The sequence below is a fragment of the Meleagris gallopavo genome, chromosome 1 (assembly GCF_905368555.1).
Source record: "Meleagris gallopavo chromosome 1, MGAL_WU_HG_1.1, whole genome shotgun sequence".
In the NCBI taxonomy this organism is placed as follows: domain Eukaryota; kingdom Metazoa; phylum Chordata; class Aves; order Galliformes; family Phasianidae; genus Meleagris; species Meleagris gallopavo.
In genome coordinates this window covers 53,284,594-53,304,654 of record NC_139404.1, presented here as the reverse complement: position 1 = coordinate 53,304,654, position 20,061 = coordinate 53,284,594, and the positions used below count along the sequence as shown (strand labels likewise).

The 20,061-nt window shown below is 42.5% G+C and overlaps 1 protein-coding gene across 2 annotated transcripts in view; it reads right to left on the bottom strand.

Annotated features, from left to right (window-relative positions):
* The window catches only part of NUAK1 (NUAK family kinase 1), a 47,624-nt gene that overhangs the window by 7,618 nt on the left and 19,945 nt on the right, over positions 1–20,061 (bottom strand). Inside the window, exons 1-4 of one of the 2 annotated variants that reach the window (XM_085227724.1) lie at positions 16,086–16,743; positions 15,825–15,945; positions 4,975–5,126; positions 3,625–3,690 (exon numbers count right to left, since the gene is read on the bottom strand). In XM_085227724.1, coding sequence (XP_085083850.1) covers positions 3,625–3,690; positions 4,975–5,126; positions 15,825–15,897 — 291 coding nt within the window. In that variant the 5' untranslated portion in view covers positions 15,898–15,945; positions 16,086–16,743. Of the gene's footprint in view, positions 1–3,624; positions 3,691–4,974; positions 5,127–15,824; positions 15,946–16,085; positions 16,744–20,061 lie in introns of those variants that run through there. The other variant, XM_085227718.1, reaches the window with a different exon arrangement.

Sequence of the window (20,061 nt, the reverse complement as noted above, 5' to 3'; positions counted from 1 at the left end):
TAGATGTGCACGAACATACATAGAAGGATACACATACCATTGCTCACACTAAGAAACTCTCAAACTTGGGCATTTATGTTTCCATTTTGATCATTCAGGAGAAGAATATTTATGCTACAGTCCACTCCCATACTTACCAACTGATGTTTACCAGCTTTTCCCATTAAAACTGTCATGCCCTCCCCTCAAAACAAGATTAATAGAAGCCAACCTTACTCCATGTCCATGGCACTTGAATGGAAATCAAAAAACTTCCTAAACTGGGAGGAGCTGGGAAGTGGGCTTTATTCCCCTCGCTTCGGGAGGTGGATGTTTCATATTTACCGTTACTATGACCAACCAGATGCAATTTATTGTTTAAGCGTGGACTATAAATTCCACAAAGTTTGCACTCATGGAAATCATCAGGTTCTCCCCACTTCAGAATCCTTCTCTTTGTACTGCATACATAGAAATAATTACGTCTCTTAAAGCAAATGAAACATATGTGCAGTGGGTGAGACTCCCAGCAAAGTAAATCCCAATTACATACACTTACTCTGTATATACGAAACCCCCATGAGCTCTCAGTGGTTAGTCAGATTGGTGTTCCCTTACCAGCAAAAGAGAAAGTGTAGTAAGTAGAACTGTGTAGCTATTAGACTTGCATTTTTCTCTCCTATCACTTTGGGGCTGATCATTCAGTTTGCGTCAAGGTCTGCCAGACATCTATTTTAGGTGCAATTCCCAGTCCAGGAGCTAACACAGCCCTCTCTCCATCGCGCCAGGTTGCATGACAGAGACACCCTTGGGGGTAACTTGTGGCACAGGACACAGGCACAGCATTTGGATAGCAAGTGGCACTGATTCCCTGGCTGCTGTCAGTGTCTCTCCAGCTCACTGCATGCAATTTGGGGGATTTAGGCGCTGGGGAGGAGCTGTAGTGCTGCACAGGGACATGTGGTCCTCACCACATCGAAGTGCAGGAGTAATGGGCTAATGGAGGCAGCTACACCTTCGCCCCATTGCTAATTCTTCCAGTAAAAGTTACCCCCAGGGTGACTCAAAGACTAGGATCTGAGTCCCTTCAGGATGAGTTGAGAAAATCACCCTCCAGCTTTGGCTTGTGGACCTGCAAGATTTGTCAGCCTTCAGAAACTGGCCTTTCCTAGTTGCTATACTTCCAAGTGATTGTTTTCAGAGACTTTCATTCACTATTTTAGCTTTAAAAAAAAAAAAAGCTCATTATGTCTCCGAACACCACTTCATGACCTTCATTTGTATCACTAAAATTTACAAGTGGAGTCCAAGTTAGCGCAATATCATGTAAAATAGCTCAGGGCCCTTTCAGTTTGAATAATATTTTCTAGCGGATTAATTGTTCTCTTTATTTCCTGTTCTGCAAGAACTGCTTGAGTTGTGATGCATGGATCTATTTTTGCAGTACCTTGCTAATTTTATCCTCTTGTCACTGTGACACATTTGTATATACCATAGCATATAGATCACTGGCTTCTTCAGAGGCACGTTTCCAATGGCACATGGGTCCCAGGAACAAAGGGATTCCTCTCATTTTGCCATTCTTAAAACCAAACTGCCAATTTTGTAAGTGCCTTGTAATCCACTGAATGAAATGTAAATACTGGGGAAGTACAGATAAGACTGTCACTCCCGCTTCCAGAAAATGCCTTCCACTGAGCATTTGAGGCCATCAGACAATCCTGCATATTTTTCTTTTCCTGCCTGAATAAACCATACAGAAATAATCTCAGAATTAGAACCTGATAGATTTGCTCCTAATAAATAATTTACAGCTCCATATGTGTTTCCTTGCCAACGGTTACTGTTTAGTAAAACAAAGAAAAAGTAGGAAGTTGAATTTTGCACAAGTAACCCAGAAACCACAGTTAATGTATTCAAGGCTTCAGCATCAGGGAAATAGCAGCAATATGTTTTACACTGAGTATTCAAGGCTGATCTTGGTCTCAAAGTAGGAAAGGTGTCAAAAATGAGCCAGAAGAGAGAGAAAGGAAGGAACTGAGGAAGGGCTGAATACAAAACACCCACAAGGCAGCCTAAACACAGCTTAGTCCAGGAAAGAGAAGCCTTCCCGAAAAAGATGAGGCCAAATTTTTGGAGATGCAGCTTCCCTTGCAGTGCCCAACTCTACGGCAGCTGAAATACATCTGTGGTTCTGCAGTCCTGCAAGGTCTGGAGAGCAATCCTGAGCCCCATCCTCCCAGCAGGAAGGCCGGGGCGGTTGCCGAGCCTTTGGACAAAGTGCAGCTCCCCAGAGACTTGAAAAAGTGATTGGTTTTGCATATGAGGACTACAGCTCCAGGATCCAGGCCACCGCAGCTAGCAAATTCCACAAATTCCTCTTTTCTCTCAAGAATTCCCTGATTAGCTGGGAAGATAGCTTGGCGTGTATTGTGGAAAGAAAGGTCATCCTGCCTGCGGAAGCCTGTTTCGTATACAATGTCCTAGAAAGGCGACTTTTTGGTTTCAAAAAAGCCAGGTCTACATCAGGGAGCAATGCTGCATGAGAAGTTTGCTGTGCCACAGGATGTTAACAGCATATTGTCCGAGCGCTGTCTCAGATGGACCTTCTGCAAAAGCCTATTTTTAGGAGCTGCATACTGACATCTCTTTAATCCACCGGTTGATTCAAGTTAGCTTCTGTCATCAGTGCTACACAGATGGCAGGTACCATATGCTACTTTCCATTTCCATTGCACATCAGCTTACAATGAAGACAATCTCTCCAGCGCAATGCAGTGCGTGCAGCCTTGTGATGTTCAGCAGAAATAAAATGAAAACCCAAGTGACTCGGATAGCTGGCTACACAGAAAGCAACTTGATTGCCTTGTCTTGCTAATTAAGAAGGATGCCCAAGAGTCAGCAGAACCTCTTTGGCATCTCTGCCTCTGTCTGTTTGCAGATCGGCACACCCAGCCGCTCTCACACCCAGCTCGCCAGGCAGCAACAAAGCTGAAAGTGAAACGGATTCAGCTACTTGCAATCTTCATTAGTCCCTGCACTATCTACCTTTGTGTTGCAGCTTTTTGGAGAAAAAAAGAAGGGAAAAAAAAGGTCATTCCCATGCTTTCACTGGGGAGAAATGACATGGAAATGACATCACTATCCAAAGTATATGTTTGTGTCTGGAGTTCCAAGGCCATTTCCTAATGAAGCACATGTGCTTTACTCGGTTTATTTTGAAACTCTATTTGCTTATTTTCCAGCCATGATCAAAAGGACATTCAGAGTGTTCTGTTTGAGGCACTTGAACCCTGCAGACCAGGCGAGGTTTTCTCCTAGCCCCAGCAGCAGCCAGCAATAATATTGTTCATAAAATAAACTCATTTGCACAAAATGCTCTGCTGTTTCCTACCAGTAAATAGATACTGCTTTGGGAATCGTGGTCTTGGGGCAGAAGGACGTGGCTTTCTCCCCTGTATTATGCACAGCTTCATTTAGCTTGTATGACTCGTCACCAGTGGTGCTCCCTCCCCAACCTCCAAACCCTGGAGTCTCTTGCCAGATGCTGTTGCTTAGTAGCTGTTGCCATAACACTGGCTCTTCTAATACCTTGGATAAAAAACATGCAAATTCATTCAGAGAAACTGAGAGAAAGAATCTTACCTTAATATTAAAATTGTCATCAAGAAGGATGTTTTCCAATTTTAGGTCCCTGTGGACCACACCATTCTGAAATAAAGAAGGAAAAAGAGAATATAAGAAAATGTGCAAATGAAAGGTGAGCTGGCAGGGTGGTCTTTGCATCTGCATTTCAGGGCTGATTTCACTGTCATAACACTCACGGCCCAGTGACTAGTGACAGGCAATGTATTAGTCACTTGGTGTGTGGTTAAGGGAAGAATGACTGGAATCTGTCCTCCCACAAAGTCTGTAAAACAGTGGGGGGGTAGGGGAAGGGGGGATCTTTTCGGAACTTAATTCCAGCCCAGATCCTGCTCCCACTGCGCGAAAGCAATATATTCTTCCCAGGCACCAGAAAACAATATCTGTCAATGACGTTAGTCCCTACAAAAGCCCTCGTTCCTCCAATATGCAGCCGTGTGGATGTAGGGAGTTAAAATCTTAAAAGACCCTAAAAGTTCAGGATGGAAATGAAAAAGTTGGGTTTGGGTCAGAGCCTTCTTTAAAGAAATTTGGGGAAAATTAACTGTGCCAGGAAGGCTGTTGCAGCTTTTCAGCGCTGCGTCGTGAGGACTTTGAAAACTTGCCTTGTTTATCAAAATTCAGATGGAGATCAAAACGTGTAAGAATTCAAGCAAAATACTGTGTTTGGTGCTTGTTTCTTTTAGCTTGATGCAAGCTTTGGCTCTGTGCAGCTGGTTCAAGTAGAGATAAAAGATCTATGATGACAGCCAGTCCGTCACCCGGGGTTTGACTGTTTGAATTGTCATTCGAGTGGGAACCATGATGGATAAAGTCATTAGCAAAGGGTATCTTTCTAGTGCTCCTACAACATCTGGAGAAGTTATTTTTGACTAACCAGAGTAAGTATATGCTAAGGCTGAACATTCATACCTTTCTCCAGCTCTTTTTTTGGTTTTATATTTTCTATCTCCTATTTCAAAGTTGTTCACTTGCATATTGAACTTGCAAACTATCATTTGTTTGAATATATTAATACAAACAATCTAAAATTTCTATGGGATGCCTTTTCCAGTTAATGTTGTTAATTACTTTCTTTATGTCAGAAGAATTATTTCCAAGGGGAAAACGGGAGGTATGGCTAACATTAAGGGAGTGACAAGTAGTATGCCGCAGCACAGGAAAACATCCTTAGACTATAAAAACAGGCAGTGAACTACTGTAGAACTTTCACACAAGATCTCCCGGTGTACTGATATAATCACATGCTGTCATACTTAATAATGAATGCTGTTGCCTCAGACATGCTTTGAAATACAATCACTACACAGCCTTCAAATAGCATTTATTAATATCAAATTCTTCGCTTACCTTGTGGCAGTAATGTACAGCAGAGACTATTTGTCGGAAGAAGTGTCTTGTTTCTCTTTCGCTCAGTCGTCGCCTCTCACTGATATAATCATACAACTCTCCCTTACTTGCGTACTCCATGATGATCACAATCTTATCTTTATTTTCAAACACTGCACAAGATAAAAGAAAAAAAGAAACCCACCGCTTACTGAAAACATTTTAAAAATGACACTTTAAAGAGAGAAGGCGGCTTGGGATGAATGAATACAACTTGGTATCAGCACTATAGCCTGGAAAGTGACACTTCCAAAAGCAAGTTCCAAAGCTACATTTTCCAGAGAAAGGCAACAACATTTCAGACCAAGAGAAGTAAGGCTTTGAAGAGCTGCTGACTTTCACACGGCTCAATGAAAGAAGGTCTTTGTCTCTATAACATGGGGTCACAGGGTAACAGTGTCAACTTGATCCTCATGAGGTGAGGCAGGAACTTGTGCCTGTGCCATCTGAATTCTAATCCTGGCTCCTCTTACCAGCAGTCCTCATGGGGCCAGATGACAGAAGGAATCAGGAGCTATTATCATCCAGAAAGGTTGAAAAATGGATAATTGACTGGGCCTTTAATTAATGCCTGATACAGAGTAGCAGCTTGGCTTATAATGACTGTTGGCTTCTACCTACCATCAAAACCCAAGAAATAAACTGATGCATGCATCCTCTTCCAGCCCAACTCTGCAGCAATATGGTGGGCACAGACACCTGAGCGAGCAGTGGCTGCAGTGTCTCCAGAACTGTACCACTCCTGTCACAGTCCCTCTGCAGCCTATCTCATCCACCCAGCCCATCCTTGAACTCTGTTATCTCCAACCTCTGCCGCATGACCCCTGGCCTGCTGGAGATATGCCTTTTGTCACTTCTGCAGAGCTAGCAGGGACACGCAAGTCCCACGTAAATAGGAAGAGGAACATTCATCTGACCTATGTCACATCGATGCTGTTCCTTCAGAGATCAGGCTACTTTGTGCCACGTGCTGTCAAGGACTTCACTGGGAACTGCAGATAACTAAACACTTAATCTAGTAAGGCAGGCAATGAGAAGTCTTGAATTGCCACAGTGCCCTGGCTGCCAACGAGTTTTTCCCTTCTGACACCAAAAATCTTCCACAACCCAATGGAAACATCCTGCACCTGCCTCACATTAAAACATAGTGACTTTCTGTTTTATCCTCTGGTGGCAGTCTGCTGTCACACTAGCAGCAAAACATCTTCAGATGAAAGAGGTTATAGGGGTCATTGCAAGCGGATGCTAGTTTTGACCAGCCCTGCTGGAACGATGCCTTCTTCTATCAGAGCAAAGCCCTGCCAGTAGTCTTTGGTGTTTAAAAGAAGAAGAAAAAACACACACAAAAACTTCAGCTTTTGCAGCAAAATGCGAAGCTGCCTCTCTCAATGCATGTGTATTTGCTGCTCTTAGGCTTTGCCTCATGTCCTCTCACACCTTGTCACTCAACTCCACAAGCCAAAACCTCTGCAGCTCCCTCTAACACCCCTGAACCCCAGCCAAACAGCTCTGATAAAAGGCAGAGGGAGCAGCCAGATAAAATTGGCCGCTGACTTGTCTGCTGGCCTCGCTGCACCCCGAAGCAGAGGCTCCTGCCAGTGATTACATCCTATGTGCATCCTCATTAACAATAAACTTCGGAAACTGGAAGAGCTGCCTCTGGATGGATTATGCTTATGGCATCCTCTCCAAGAATGACAGACTGATATGTTTGGGAAAAACTGAACAAATGTCATGTCATATATGGAAGTGCTGTGGTGTGTTACCATTAATGCACATACTTGCCTCTCTAAGCTTGGAAAGGGTTGCTATCCAGAGTTACGCAGGAAGGTGAAATGTAGTTTTGATAAGTCAAGACAAACCAATAAAAATGCTTTTATTCAAGCAGTATGCTTTTTAAAAAATAACAATCAAATAGCAGATTCATTGTGCTAGGGATTATACAATGCACACACAGGTGAAGCAGCCACAGGGCACCATGGATCTCAACGGACTCTCATCAGCATAACAGCAATGACAGTCCTGCTACGACGTGACACTCTATCAACTTAAGTTTTGATTAAAGTTTTGCCTTCATCACTCAGCTCTGAGGGTGAACCCTCCTTGCTTGTCCAACGTATGAAATTCTAAAATCTAATTCTTCTGAACCAAAATTTGCCATATTAATAAAAGCCCTTATCCAAACATATTTTCCTACATTTATACAGAAATGATGTGGAGAGCACTGAGTCAGGAGTGCATTTAAAGATACTTTCCACTACCCTTGGATTTAGAATCATAGAATGGTTTGGGTTGGAAGGGATCTTTAAGATCACGTAGCACCAAATCCCCTGCTGTAGGGAGGGACACCTCCCTCTAGACCAGGTTGCTCAAAGCCTCATCCAGCCTGGCCTTGAATGCTTCCAGGGAGAGGGCATTCGCAACCTCACTGGGCAACATGTTTCACTGTCTCACCACCCTGTTTGCAGAGGCCTGTTCAGCATGATTGTAGCTGAGTGACTACAGAATTGCACAGCAATTTACTTCTTCACCGTGCAATAGAGGCAAATGGAGAACCTTCTGTTTCAGGGAGGTAGGAGGAAATTTTTTTACAATTGCATCATGTTAGTTTCAAGCACCTTCACTGTATCAGCTGAATCTCATGAGAAGGTGCAGGGCCACTTTCCAATAGGGAGGGCACTGAACAGTGTACAACAATGCTTTAAATGAGAGCTCCCACTGAAAGAGAATGGAGCGGGAAGGCTGTAGGATTTATGTCCATACAAACACACACAAAGGAATTCAGTGGTCAAAACAATCAGGCACGTGACAAGGTGGTATTTTGGCAATTCTCAGCCCATCAGCCATGCACACCGCGAATTTTCACAGCAGCAGTTAGGATGCCAGGCAGACTTCATACAGACACTTCTAAATTTCCCTTCTGAGCACAGTCTGCAGTTCTATAAACATATGCTCCAAGAAAGCATTGTGGGGGGAAAGAGGAGGGCATTAATTAAAGGCTGGATTGACTTACTGCAAATAATAATGAGGTAATAAATATACTGCCCTGTTAACACCTGGGTTGTAACCTGCAGGCTGATGACGGACGAATTGCCTCCATATAGCTTCTGGGACAGCTCGGTTCACTCTTTGTTTTTGCTGAGTATGATTTATTATCTGCCATCCTACTGCATATTCATTCCAAAACTCACCCCCGCCTCTCAGTGTGCCTGCAGTCTGGCTGCAGCTCCTGCCAATGGAGAAGCATGGCTCCGGTGGGATCCCGCATTCCACGAGCACCCCATTGCTCCCACTGATGGTACAGCCACATCAGAGCCTGCCAGTGCCCCTCAACCCTAACCAAGGTCAAGGGAGGGAGAGAGGTTGTGTATGGGCAAGGTGGGGCTGCTCCTTCTTCTTTCAAAGCATTGATACTCTACAAACAGAGCTGCACAAATAAGATAAGTGGAAAGTCAATGGTATCAGCACTCAGACAGGTGGTAGCAGGAGGGATGGCCTGTCAATCACATATCAAGAGACCACGGTTGCTTAGATACAAGGCATGAGCACCACACGTTTAAGGAGAAAGCAGCAGGAGGAACACTTGCTACAATTTGTATGCCATTTATTTTTGAGCCGCTATGTTTATTTCTACTGCTCTGCAAGCTGAGTGATGCCAAGAGAGCTGCAGCAAGGCCTCAGTGCTGTGGGAGGCCTGCTGCATCACCGCAGCCATTGTGGTCAGGCAGTGCAGGGCAGTGGTTGCAATATCTTAGATAAAGCCTAAAGGAATAAAGGTTGACTTCTGAGACTCCTGCACTTCCATCTGGCCATGGGGTAGAAGGGAGGACAGCACAATGAGAGCACAGCAGGAACTCAGGATCAGGGAGTGGTAATGAGATGTATCATAAGGTACATGGAACAGCATGATTGCATCCTTAGGAGACGAGCAAGACAACTGTGTTAATGTATGAAGGCATGGTGTATGGCAGTATGGAGAAATAGCATCTTCCAGTGAGCTACGAGATTGCTTGCTCTGTCCCTCACTGAGAGCCTTAGTGGAGGCTAAGAGGAGTGCTCTGCACAAGCAGCAAAGGTGCTTAAGTTCCAGTGGTCAAGGATAGATTTCTTACAGCCTTTCTCTAAACTCTTCACTTAACTCTAATATGTTTATTTGTTTTGTTTTGTTTTGTTTTTAATGAGAAGAAAAAAAAAAAGAAGAAAATAAGAAGAAAATACTATACTTCTCAGCTGATAATTGAAACCAAATCTGTTGGCTTCAAAACTCATTGAAGAATAAAAATGTGAAACTGGGAAAGAATTTCACTTCTCACTACCAAAGACATATCTGAGACAAAGTACATTTTGTAACGTCAACAATCTGTCTCTTTCACAGGCTGTTCTACTACAGCAGTATTTCTTGGATATAATCTCTCTTCATATTTATATTTAGAGGCCGTGAAATGATGAACTCAGCTTCTATCTACAGCTTTCTATCTTCTAAATAGCACTGGTAGGGTAGGACCTCTTCCTGATATGCACTCTTCTTTTTTTTTCAATCCACTGCTAAGTTCTGCCTTTAGCTCCACAGCCATCACCTCTGCTGAAACTGCTTGGTACAAGTTTGTCACAGGATGAACATACTGTCCAATTTAGGTGTTGCCAAAGATGGACTTTGCCCCAAAGGCGTTGAAAGCCCACACAGACCCGGTTATGCAAACATCAGTCAGAAAGATTTCAGAGTACACTGGACATCTCTCTGCTTCAGACTTATTTGAAACCAAACTTAAAAAGCAAAATAAAGCAGAATGCTTTTGCCCTTTCTTCAAGCTTCCAGGATGCTGAAGGCTGCGTGAGTGCTGAGGGGGGAGGATTTTTTCCCCTTAATGGACTACCTCCTTGTGGGCTGATTCCATTTGGTTTACATGTAACCCTGGGGTAAGGATTTCAGTTTGTTAGTTTAAGAGGGGCAGCCAATCTCTTTGCACTGGAACCATTTGAATTCTCCTCATGCCTTTGCTCTCTATCAGAGCAATCTCCTAAATTAGTTCCAGTATGTTGACATTCCTTCCATCTGGTGTCTTTCCATTCAGCGGTATTTTTATTACTCTCCTAACAGCCGCAGACAGAAGTACCTTTCCACTGCTACAAAATGCTCTTTTATTAAAGGTCAGCCAAATCAAAAGAACAAGCGAGTTTGTTTTTAATTTTAGAGATGCAGACGAGAATAACCTTTTCATTGAGAAAAGTCATGTATGACCCAATTACCTCACTCGTGTAATAAGGCACAAATTTTTCTTCAAAAGATAAGCGAATTCTGAAGCGTTTTTTACCTTAGAAATTCTGTCCTGTGTGTCTTTTGTGTTCTTGACTGCTCAGAAAGGTTTACAGCCCCTTGATGTAAAGACACGTGAAAACTACATTTTATTTATTATTTTAGTAGTTTATGGCTGGCTTTGAACAGCACATATAGCAGCCATGAAAAAAATCCCAGGCTTAATTTAGTAAACCGCTATATGTACATGCTTAAATTTATGCATATGCTCCATTACGGTGGAAGATAATGAATACAGAAATATGTGTTTTAAAGATATGCATGTGCTAAATTGCTTTCCTGAATTATGGCTTTACTGCATCTCTTCTTAAATTAAAGGAATGTAGTTAAGATCCTGCAATAATCATTTTAAATCAGACAGCATGCTACAATTTACTTTCCAGTGGGGATTAAATCAAAATGAGAACCATTATCCTTGGCGAGGCTGTTTCTCAGAGAATGAGATTTAGGATATGCAGATTTTGACCATCTACTATTTAAAAAAGGAAGGGGAGGAAAAATGAGAGTTGCTAATTCAGCCACAATACTACATGTTACACTAATTGTCTTTTGTTTCAGCAAAGAATACAAGAGCTAATTCCCCTTTTCTTCTTAATTATGATTACAAACTGCTGAGGAACCTCAGACAAGCAAACATTTACATTGCAGTGGGAGGCCTGTATAAGTGGAAAGATAGAAATAAATTTCAGTGCTGCTCGCGATCACTTTAATGTCCAAGTTGAACTTGCCAGTGATCTCATGCATTTGGGTTAATGTCAAGTCAAACAAAGTGATGTTTGGGCGGTCATCCTGAATGAGAGGAAATTAATAAAGGTGGGGTATGAAAACTGAAGAGTTAAGTTTGTTTATATTTGCTTCATTACTATCGCCAGACTCTAGAAATATTACTTTGTGTTCTTGGATGTTATCAACTGAAAACAATGGAAATAAAGCACTCTAAGGTCAAAAGTCTACATAGTTAGAGGAAACCAATTAGAAATGTGCTTAAATACTGTCACAGCTGAAGTACTTTCTGTTGGCAGAATTAAAAAAAAAATCATTCCAGCTTTCCAGCTTTCATCATTCTTGTTAAAAGCCCTGCTATCCCCATGATGTTTCAAGGGATTTGTATTGACATTTTCAGGTATTTCACACACAGAAGGGTTCGAGTAATTAGGCACTGAGGTTTGTTTTGGTTATGTCTGAAAACATGAGAGACTGGGACTGCCTGCACAGCACTGTCAGACTGAGATACAGTGTCAGGCTGCTTTCTGTACAGACAAATCTACAGACAACGGGCTGCCACCATTATTCTGCGGGGCCTCCATCCTGCAGGGATACACACGGACAGTTTGGGAGCACCTGCCTGAAGCAGTGCTGCTGCAGCAATGCAGCCCGTCTTCAGAGGCACATGTTTCCTGGAGGTGTTGAAGAATCATGTAGATGTGGCACTGAGGGACATGGTTAGCGGGCATGGTGGGCATGAGCTGATGGTTGGACGAGGTGATCTTAGAGGTCTTTTCCAACTGTAATGATTCTAGGATTGTGTGTCTTGCCAGATGCTACTGGACAGCTGTTTTGCAATGTGTCTGCTCTCGCTGATGTGGTTTGACTGATACGACTCAAGCAGCATGCACGGAAGAGAGACCTTTGTACTTTTGAAACACCTAATGTTTGTTTTCATTTTCTCGTACAGAAGTCTGTTACCAAGTGTGAGGTTGAACATGTACTTGGCAAGTAAAATTAGCACCATGAAATGCTATGCTACCACCAGTAGACATCATCAGATTTCCTTCTGTTGTCTTCAGTATTTGAAAGTACAGAAAAGCTGAACTGATTTTCTGATAAACCAAAGCATGCCACTTCACTCATGTCATTATGGTTGGAACACCCTTCTGCTTTTTTGCATTTTTTTTTCTTACCAATACCAAAAATGCAACATAAAACAAAGGAAGAAGTCTGTCTTACATGGGAAATATTCTTTTTTTTCTTTTTTTTTTGTGTGCCCTATTGCTTTAAAAGGTCCAGCACTCCTCTAAGCATCCTGGCCCCAATCCAGCAAAGCACTTAAGCATGTGCTTTCCTTTGGCTACTTGTTCACGTTAATGCCACCCTGTTCCACTGGCACTGAATTGTGATCCTAATATTTATTCATTCTTCAGGGAGAATCTTCATTAAACTATTTCTATGAACCTGTTAGCGAATGATCTATTTATTTTCAAGTGTCATTCGCAAATGGATAGACATTTCTATATGGTTATGCCAACCAAGGACAACTCTTTCAGCATAGAAACACGTAGATACCCAAGATCTCAGTTCTGACTGTCCCAAGCATAACTTCATTCTCGTGATTGGTCTAACACATATTTAAATGTTTACAGAATCAGGTCCTGTGTTCTTCTCCGGCTTTAACTTTTATAAAGCATTGCCAGATGGAAGCGATTTTGCACTCAGACTACTCCTGAAAAAATATGCTAGCTCTGAAAGGCTTTATTATCAAATCCTGGAGTTTTCAAGGCAAAGAAAGAAATAGGGCAGGGGAAGGTGGGGTAAAGGGGAAACAGACAGAGGTATTATTCTATAAATTAAAATTTATGTCCTCAAATCAGAACACTGATAGCAAAGCTAGCTTCATTTATCCAGTCCTTTTCAAGGAGTTTAAAGTCACTTGAAAGAGCACTTCCCTTGCAGCCGCACTCAACAGATTGCCAATTACAGTCCTGCTGAGAGGTTGGAACTTCTTTGGACTCAGAACTGTACAGCTACCCTCATGGTAACAGACAAGATACGTTCTTTTTCATTAGGTTACAAAAAAAATATATCATTAAACTGAAAAGCTTTGTTTCCACCCATTTGGATTTGCTTGATAAAAAAAAAAAAAAAAAAGATAAGCTCTTGTTTACGTCAAGTTGACAAATTCAGAGGTTAATTGCTTTCGAGCAGGCAGGTCAAAAGGATACCTAAACAAGGATCCTACTTAAGGAAAACACATGTTTGTAAATGCTGTACAAAGAGTTTTCAAAGATGCTACAGAGAGATGTAGCATTGTCCATGCTAGGTAGAGTCAGTGTTATGAGACATGCAGAGGTGTTCTGAATACCTACAGTAAGAATCAGTGAGCATAAAAAGGTTCCCACGGGATAGCTCCAGTCTACAAGTTAAGCATCTGACTTAAGTTAGTCAGTTAGACTCCATCCGCCACCAAAAGGACCTCCAGCATGCCATTTATCCCACTTAGCTGAAAAAAGTTCTTCTAGGAGAGACCAAACCACCAAGTGTAGATGTTGATCTCTCTTGACTAAAGAGAGGGAAATAAGACTTCCAGTGTAGCTCAACTGCCTAAATACTGGATGGCTCCAATTTAGTGAGTAGAAGCCCAACATTTTGAGTCAGTGAATGGCAATATTATCATTCTTTATGCCTCACTCAAGAGGAACACCAATTGTGTTTAAAATCCCACTTCAACAGGACACAAATACTTGAGTCCTAGATGTAGTCCATAACCTTACTACAAGTATACTCTTAGGCTTGAAATGAAGCACGCTTAAGGGTCACTGAACTCACAGCCTGATCTTTGGGCAGTACATGACCGCACTTCTGGACCCAGCTGCTCATCCACACATCTTTCCAGTACTATGATATCCAATGTTCCAGTGTTGGCTGCTAAGGCTGAAACTGACCCTGACTGCTTGGAAAGGCTGGACAAGCTCTACAAAATTCCATCTTCCAAATGGGCTGCATTCAAACCAAGTGGCTGCCCTCTGCTGTCCATCCCTCCAGGGCATGAGTTAAACACAAGAGGCCATGAAAAGCTGCTCTGCTTTCTAGAAAACTAAAAGGAAACAAACCAGCAACAGAATGGAAAGCTTCCCAGAAATGAGAGAAAAACTGCTTCCAGGTTTGTCTCCACAAAGGGCTGCTGCTGGCTGATGGAACACAACAGCAGGGAGCTGCAGAGGGAAGTAATATCACCCACCACAGGCACTTGTCCTCTTGGAGATGGGATGGATCTGCCTGATTCTCTGCAGCAATGACACTCCTCACTCCATGGAGAGGAAAGGTTTGCTCCCACAGGTCTTCATCATCTGCTTCTTAAAAATACTGTAATGCTTTTAACTTTTATAAATGTTTTAACTCAGGAAAAATTATTCAAACTAGGGATAAGAAGGGCTGTTGGTCAAAGCACTACAGCATGCTTAATCTTTTTTTCTTTCAGAGTTCCTGTGCACATTTGAAATAAGTTTTATTCCATTTGCAACCCACATGCTGACACAGCATCCCTCCTCTTTTCTGTTCCCAGATCCTGTTATGAGTTTATTCAATAAAAAGACAGATATTCATCTCTTTTCAAGTAAAAGAACATGCTTTTGAATAACTCAATATGTGATACCGTAACAGCACTCCAAGCCAGCCCTTGTTTTAATCACTTGCATTGACTGTTGGAGTGGAGCTGCCATATACATATCATCACCTTGCGCATTTACCTCGTGGGCACGTAAATATGAAGGGCTAAATTCGGAGCTGCCTGCCTATGTGTATGGAAGAGGCAATCCCCTGGAAGAAGACCACCCAATCCAAGCCCCTCTAAGCCTTCAGAGACCACAGCCCAGGTCCATGTATGCTGCCCTTCTTGTAGGGCCTGGCAGCGAACCTCTTAGCTGGTGTCTCTCTGCACACGTCCCCCTCCCCCAAAGCTATTGTAGATTTGAGGAAGGAAGGAAGGAGGAGGATATTCTCCTGCAGAGTAATACTCTACAAATATATAAACAAATAAGCAAAAAAAGGAAGAATGCTCCAGCTTCCTGATCCTTGCTCTGGACAAGAGAGCAGCTCTAGGAGCCAGGAATTATCAGGCTTCACTTCTGTGTCCCACGAAGAAAGGAGTTAGAGAGAAACAACAGAAATACGGAACATGAGTAATAGGCCAGTGACCAGACTGACAGGAAACTGCAGAGGTTGGTTGGAAGTAGATACTGGGATTCATGGTAAAAAAGCAGCAATCACAGAACCAGCAAGACTAATCTTCAGGTAATGGAGGACCACACTTAAGGAGAACATGTCTGTAAATAAAATGGAAAGCGTATTCAAAGTCATACAGGTAGACACAGCATTGTCCATGATAAGCAGAGCAAACAAAATCAGTCTTGCACAGCCCAGGGAAAAAAAATCTGTAAGGACTGGCAGGGGGTTTGGGGACACAAAGTGACATGGAGCTGCTGTGTGAGGGGGGGTGAAATTAAACTGAATTTTCCAGTGGAAGAATAAATTATACATGCAATGATATCCACCCACTATAGACGTAACACTTAGGTAACACATGAAGAAGTTCCTCTGGACAAAGGGTTAGAAATCTGCGAAACACTGATCATTCAGAGGGAAAGCAGCACTCAGAACAGTCTCTTTGTTAAGAGATGGATTATGCCATGAGTGAGAGTTTGGGGCACGATCTCAAGAAGCGTGAATATCAAGTCTGCAGAAAGTAACTGAGTGGTTGGAGAGGAGAATCACGTTCACTAACCTTCATATATGGTGATGATATGAGGGTGGCTGAGGGATGACATGATCTCAATCTCCCGTCTGATGTGAATCATATCTTGCTCATCCTTAATTTTGTCCTTACGAATGGATTTAATTGCAACCTATAAATTCAGGAAATCAAGCATTATTCTTGGAACTGAACAGATGCATATAATCCATTAAGGAGAGTTCAGAAAATAAATACAGATGTTAGATGTTGGCAGAATGCAAAATCACCAAAACAAAGTTTTAAAATACAAACCTCCACACCCCAGCTCCTTCATTTGAGAGCAATACACTCTCACTATGGCAAAGGATGACATGAAGCTTCATGATCTTCAGGACTTCTCTGAGAGGGAGCACAGCACTTTGTGGAAGGACCTCTGTGTTAGTCTAAGCAGTCTGAGGCAAACGGTAAAACTCCCCAAGCCTTTGATGGGAACAACTTTCAGTTGGACACGATCACGTCTGACAATTTCAAACAGAAGCTTTGGAGACAATTTCTCTGAAACAAGGCTGAGGTCTCTGATGGAAAGGAGGCAGAGAATCCATGGTGCTGATTACAAAACAGATATTTGTCGTTGCTAATACGCTGTAGACCACATCCACGCACGAGTTCTATGGTCCTCCAAAACAGCTGAACTGCTCGTGACTTATTTCAAAATCAGAGAAAATAAATTCTTGAAATTCACATCTAAACTCGTCCTCACATAAACCCATGGCTTTCGGACCCTGCAAAGCACTTATGCAATCACTGCAAAACCATATCCTTCCTGCATCCTTCCTCAATCAGCAACCTTTTTACAAGCACATCGTGTGACTGGGTATCTTTCCAAAAGGCAGGGTGGGAACAGAGGAAGCGATAGCTGAAACCTGTGCTATAATTTCAAATTATAACAGCCCTTGCGAGTGTGTGAGCGTTGCCTGTGAAAAAGGCTTATCTGAACAGCTCCATAAATAATTGCAGAGGTCAGCTCGTGCCCTTTGAGAAATGCCCAAGCCAACAATGGAGAGACGCTGGTGTGAGAGAAGGTGAGGGCATTGTGCAGCCTGAATGGCAGCATGGCCTTTATTATACTCAATATTTACTGAGTTTTATTTTCATAAGGCAGAGTTCAAGGAGTAAATTATCGGCTGGCTTAAAATCAACAAGAAGCCTTTGAAATGCATCGCTGACCTGCTGAGATGACCACCCCTTAATGGGTAAACAAAACTTATATCATTCTATGCTGCCAACTGCTATGGATTTCTCCTGCAAAAACATGTGTGTAAATCTGTGATTTATGTGATTTCCCTGGTTCCCTTGGAAAAATACTTTCACTGCCTACTTTAGTAATTGCAAGTAGCATGACCAATATTATTTTCATTACATGATGTAGCATCAAGGATGCTGAAGAAAGAAGGGAAAAACCTATAATATTAAAAAAAAAAAAAAAAGGAAATGCACATAAACAGGAGCTAGTTTCAAGGATCAGGTTTCCTATAAGGCATCCAACTCTGAAAAGCAACGTTGTTCACAAAAGCAATAAGCATATGCTCCATTTCTTTGAATTCCCAAAGATTTCAGCACGTGTTTAAAATCAAGCACGTGCTCAAGTGCTACCCTACTTAGGGACAGAGGAACAGAAAGCAGAAGTCAAATGACTAGCTGATCAGCATGCAGAAAACAAAACAGCTCTTTTCTTCCTCATTACCCAACTATTTGGTACAGAGATTTTAAAAATAACAACACTACAGTCTTATCTACGCTATGCATATTTCTAGCAAAGGTAATGCGACAGATCCCAATTGCATGAGTGACCCAGGTAATCTGCAAGTGACTCTAGAGATAGAGAGGCCAACCAACAGTACAGAGGAGGCTGCATTTTCCCCCCTTCTCATGTTTGCAGTGAGACAGGCTGCAAATGCAAATACACCCTGTATACAAGAAGGATGTGGGTGGCTCTTGGAGCAATGTGTGCATTCCTGCAAGAAATAAATATAGACATGGGTAAAAACACGTGTTTCTTTTCTTTTTTTTTCTTTTTTTTCTTTTTTTTTCTTTTTTTTTCTTTTTTTTTTTATTAAAAGACAGCTTTGTACTTGGCTCTGAGGAAGAATTTAAGAAGGGTTCCATTGTCAAATATACAACGGGAAGCAAATTCTTCATCACTCATGGCTGGTAAAGAAATAACGGCACCCCAGAGGACCTGCCAATCTCCCACCAACGCGACTCTGTGCTTCACATACAGCACTTTTGTAAGTCTACACATAATTACTGTAAATAGCCTCTCAGAAATAACTGCACATGTGAAAACATATATTTTTAGATACAGAAATGCAAATACAATGCAAAAGAGTGGCAGCACTCTGTAAATATATGTTTAGATTAATCTTCAAATGCAAACAGATGTGTTTCCTGGGAATATATATTATTCTACAGGACCAGAGAACATACAGTTTCACAGCCCTCATTGGAGACTGGTTAGTGCACCTAGCAACCTTGATTTCTAAAGGTTGTTTCTAAAGATTTAACTGAATTTTGAAAAGGGTACAATGAGCACTTCTGGAAACATCATTCAGCTTTGAAGGGATTGAATTCAGCAGTCCAGCTGAAGTACTTGGGGCTTTCTCAGTGACATCCAGACTGCAAGACCTCATCCCAGCATCGGGAAAGAATGCGTGCCAGACACATGCCTCAGCTTTTACTGTATGGGGCTTTCTCTTCCCTCCCTCAGCCACTTCAGATCTGTGACAGTGACTGGCATTTAGAAATGGGGAAAGACAAGAGGCAGGTGCTCCCTCTCTCGATGGCAGTGACGTCAGTGGTGGCTCACCCAGGATGGCTGGTTCACCCCTAGCACATACCCACACTCAGTACGTATCTGACCACCTGGACAAACAGCAGGAGCACTGCAAGGAAGGCGATGTCCCTTTGCAGAGGGAGAGGACATACCAGGAGGAGCACTGCATTCTGAGCAAGGATTGAAGCACTCACACCTACCGATGCAATGCTATCATTGGGTATTTGTATAGAACACAAAGATACTCAAAGTGCAATATGGCCATTTATTATTTAAGCTTTGGGAGGCAAGTGATGATTTGGCACTATACACTTGCTTAGAGGAGATGAGGAAATCAAAACAGATAGCTTGTGCGATTCCTAAATGAAAGGAAAAGCAGGTAGCAGCTCAGAAGTTGCTGTTTGTGTCTTCTCCCAAACTTCAGCATACCACAGGAGTGTCTGTCTCAACAAGCCACAGCATCATTACAGGCTAATTTCCAATAGCTCTCCTCATTTTTCAGTGGCTACTTTTCCCCTCTGGAACTGCCTCAGGGAGGCGAAACTCTCGATAAACACCTTCTACTCTATGCTGTCTGCCTGGTGGCCTGCATAGGCCCTTCCCCAGCGGATGGGCTCAAGGAATCACAGAATCACAGAATGTGTTGGGTGGAAGGGACCTTACAGCCCATCCAGTCCCACTTCCTGCCATGGGCAGGGCTGCCACCTACCAGGTCAGGCTGCCCAGGGCCTCATCCAACCTGGCCTTGAATATCTCCAAGGATAGGGCATCAAAGGACTATCAAGAGTGCCTAGTGACCTGTCCCAAAAGACCGGCAAGCAAATGACCTCTGTCAGCAGGCTTCCACTGATCCAGTGGCATCCTGAAACAGGATTGGCGGCGAAGCAGGACAGTGTACATTGACATGGGTGCTGCTTCCAGCTCCTCTCCTTCACGTATGGGATCTCTGCCAACTGAGTATCTCCCACCTCCATCAGTCTGCTCAGATCGCACCAGCAAGGGTGTTTGGACTCACCTTCCCTGATGTGAAGACATCAACACAAACGAGAATGCAGCCCACGGTATTTTTCAGTAGTTCACAAAAACGCCATGAATCATGATAACATTTTCTTTATTTATAATATATTTCGTAGTTTCCATCTTTCCGAACAAAATAAGATCTCTATCTCTGTTTGTTGTTGTTTGGTTGTAAAGCAAATATCAGCAACAGAATTTCTTTTATGAAATGCATTTTGCTCAGATGTATATTCTGAAAAATATATTTCCAAAGTGTGCTTATGCTTTTAACACCCAACAGAGCTGGTTTCATTTTTCAAAACCTCACTGGACCGGTGCCAGATGTGGTACACGACAAACCCGAACAACTTAAGCCTAGTAAGAAATAATCTCAGTTGAGAAATACCTTATGAAAGGACTTGTTTGTCCATTCTTTAGGTCCTTTTCTTGCTTGCTTAT